Raw genomic sequence first — 3327 nt, forward strand, 5'->3', positions numbered from 1 at the left:
AGTTCGAACAATGCCTCAAAACCTTCGCTCACCACAGGTGGTTAGCAGACTGTGGTTGTACCATGCAGCCTAATAACATGCAGTAAATTGCAGGTTAAAGCAGTCTGCTTACACATTGTTAAACGAGGGAAGGGAACTAATGTGGCTGTCACATGACCCTTTTGTCCCATTTCATCCCAGCATTTGATTAAATTGCTGCTCACTACTTAAAACTGATCACATAAAACTATTTTTCTTCATCTTTTAATGATTACCAAAGTCTGTGAATCCCCAAATTGTTCAGTTGTTCTTTTTGCTCCCTATGAGGTCACTTTTACCATGTGACAAAAACAACACCCCACTGTACACACTTGAGCCACCAGCAACTTTATAAATCCCCAATAAAAAGCTGACAGGTTGCAATGATGTTCCAAATAACTTATTAAGAAAACAACTAAATACACAGAAAATATTATGAAAACTGGTTTATTTTATATCTCCTAGTTTGAAGTGAAGCAATAAAAACATGTATAAAACATCACAAACTGTAATATTATACAAATGCTTACGTCCTGCTGATGCAATGGAGACATCTTCCAGTGACAGTCTTCATCCGTGTGAGTGTGAGGAGGCTCCTAAACCCACCGACACAGAAGTGCATGTTCACAACTCCCTCTGTGCAGGTGGGGTCAGGGCCCTCCTCACCCTGGGTGAAGAGGGGTGGTGCTGTGGCCAGTCAGGTATGAAGTGCTGAGAGTGGATCTTTGGTCCTCTGTGCAGCTCTGTCCACTCTCAGCTGCCCTGCAAAGCAATAACACGAGAAAGACGTCATTTTAACACAAAACAGCATTTCCATTGTTGGTAGCTGCAGCATGTTGTTAAAATGCAATTTTAAACTCAACATATACACACAATAACTATAACTAAACTTAAACCTACAGTACTGTAGGACGATGATTTACACCAGCTATTGGAAGGATTTAGTCTTCAAGACAGTTTGTAGCCAATGTGAGGTGATAACTTACATAGCTGGAACACAGCACCACTCTCCAGTTTGTCATTTGGTCATCCATCCTTCTCATCGGGTTGGGGTAAGGCTGTCTTCTGGGTGGAGTATCTCTCTGTGTTAGCTCCGTCCTGGGCGTTGAGTGTCTGAAGTGCTGAATGCTGGGAGAGGACAAGTGTAAAGCACCTGAAGACAAAAAGACAAAGAGAAAAGCATGAATTCACAGATCACAGAGTTGTTCACTTTACTTTTCTTCTGTTATGTGTTTTTACCTTACCTCTGATCCCTGAGCCACAGGCTATACCTTATGTAAAAACAAGAGACTACAGTCAGTTCACGACATCATTTTAAACCTTTTCTACTTATTTGTGTTGACATTAAGTACGGACTTACCTTTGTCCTGCATGGTGAGCTAGAGCTTGAGAAAAAAATGTTAGTCATTTACAAACACTGCAAAGGCCAACTTAAACATTTAAAGCTTAAAAACAAGTTCTAACATAATCTAGTCAGAGTCGCTGTCATCAAGTGAAAGGTTAAAAGGCCTTTCCCAGAAGCGTCTGACACCAACAGAACCCGAGGATGTTGAAGGGCCATAAAACTTGTCATCACTTACCTTGCACCTCTTTGCACTTACCTCATCAGTGCAGGTGTCGTCTCCGCTTCTCTTTGCTGAGGAGGTGAGAGCTGAGGTTGAAGGAGAAGCTGAGAGAGTAGCGGAAGAAGGAGCAGGAGAGGAAGGAGCTGAGGGAGCAGGGGAGGAAGCAGCTAAGGGAGCAGGAGAGGAAGCAGCTGAGGGAGGAGCAGAGGAAGCAGGAGAAGCTAAAGGATCACCAACCGGGAAGAGTGGGGCGTTGGCCTGGCCGAAAGGCGGCATGGCGAACGGGGCAGCACCTGGAGCAATAGGATGTTGCCAATCGTGCCAAAACGGCTCTGGAGGGAGCTCCTGGATGAGAGGGGAATCAGCTCTCTCATCCATGGTGTCATACCCCGAGTCGTCACTAGGCCAATCGGCCCACTCTTCTGAGTTGTTCCAGTCAGAGGAATTGTCAGTGTCTTCACTCACCTCTTCGACGTCCTCAGGTATGTAGGGAGGGTACTCACCTTCCTCTTCACTGTCATCAGGATCCTGTGCTTCAGGAGAAGAGGGTGAGGATGGGAGAGGGATATACTCACCATACTCACCTTCACTGACACGCTCGGTATCAGAGTCATCCAGGATCCTGATGACCTCTGGAAGGCCTTCTTCTGCAGGACGCTCAACCACGTAGTCGAGACGACCTGTGAGGAAACAAGTTTAAAATAACATTAAGAATGTAATAAACATCAAGTGCTAAAGGAACAGAGCTACATCTGTTAGTTTGAGCAGACGATGAGAGAAAAGCATTTTAGGCTACATTTATGTCAGACTGAATGACACTTCTACTTGTTCATGCAAGCAAAAAACAGCTAAGTCAACTAAGTTCACATCATTAACTGCTATATAATAAGATATAGTAGTGGCATAACATAAGGATACCATTATTACTACTGTACTATGATTACTGTTTTCATATTCTTTTTTATATTCATTTATTTTTGTTATTTTTTATTATCATGTTTTGTAGCAGGGGAAAAGTTATAGTTTATTTCAATAAAGCCTTTGATCCAAGAAGAACAGGATGTTAGGAAGGGACCGGGATCTGGTGTGTTTACACCTGTGTGTTCTGACGTCATGACATGCTGAAGATGCTGTTACCACAGAGACTGATTTTGGGGCATTTTACAAATTTTAGTCCGTTAAGCTATTTTTAACCAAATCATTAAAAAAGTGTCAAATTTGAAGCCTTCAAATCAAAGTAACACCTTTTTTTTCAAATTCATACACCAGTCGTTAATAATTTCTACACCTCTCCCGGAAAATTTAAAGCATACAAACAATTTACGGGGAAAAATCTTGGAATAAGCATATTTTGATAACATTAAAACTTGATATTCACACTGGAACTTATTAAATTATTACAGTCATTTAGTAGCTCTTAAAATAACTGAAGAAATGTTAAAAGTACCTGCAGCGAAGTCCAGGGGGCTGTCGAGTCCACGACGAGCCATCTTCAGGCTTTGCTGTATGAAAAACAAGTACAAACAATCCAAAGATGAAGTACTTGTTGTGGCGAGCAAGTCAAATCCGCTTTCAGTAAATATTTTCCGAAAACTTAACTTTCCACAGGCTGAGGTTGGAGCAGGTCAAAACAAGTCCAATAGCAAGTGTAAAGGGACGAATGGAACCTTGTGCAGCATTTATATACCCTCCGCAGGCCATGGTTACGGTTGCCAACATTTTTCTTTTAAAAGCTAACAATAAC

The 3327-nt window shown here is 42.0% G+C and overlaps 1 protein-coding gene across 1 annotated transcript; it reads right to left on the reverse strand.

The window, feature by feature from the left end:
* Positions 1-1487: 1487 nt before the first annotated feature.
* On the reverse strand, positions 1488-3073 carry LOC146617483 (uncharacterized). Its single transcript, XM_085371962.1, has 2 exons — positions 3031-3073; positions 1488-2263 (listed from the first exon to the last, which is right to left on the reverse strand). Exons 1-2 carry the CDS (start codon positions 3071-3073, stop codon positions 1488-1490), a joined length of 819 nt encoding a protein of 272 aa, XP_085228088.1.
* Positions 3074-3327: the final 254 nt, after the last annotated feature.

This window comes from Diplotaxodon limnothrissa, linkage group LG15 (genome assembly GCF_057381915.1).
Source record: "Diplotaxodon limnothrissa isolate DT_005_m linkage group LG15, D_limnothrissa_male_GT1.1, whole genome shotgun sequence".
Taxonomy (NCBI): domain Eukaryota; kingdom Metazoa; phylum Chordata; class Actinopteri; order Cichliformes; family Cichlidae; genus Diplotaxodon; species Diplotaxodon limnothrissa.

Excerpts from the sequence above, each read along its gene's own strand:
- LOC146617483 (XM_085371962.1), bottom strand. The coding sequence starts at position 3,073 with ATGGCTCGTCGTGGACTCGACAGCCCCCTGGACTTCGCTGCAG. Across the intron at positions 2,264-3,030 it reads CCCCCTGGACTTCGCTGCAG|GTCGTCTCGACTACGTGGTT; the intron begins GTACTTTTAACA and ends GTTTCCTCACAG.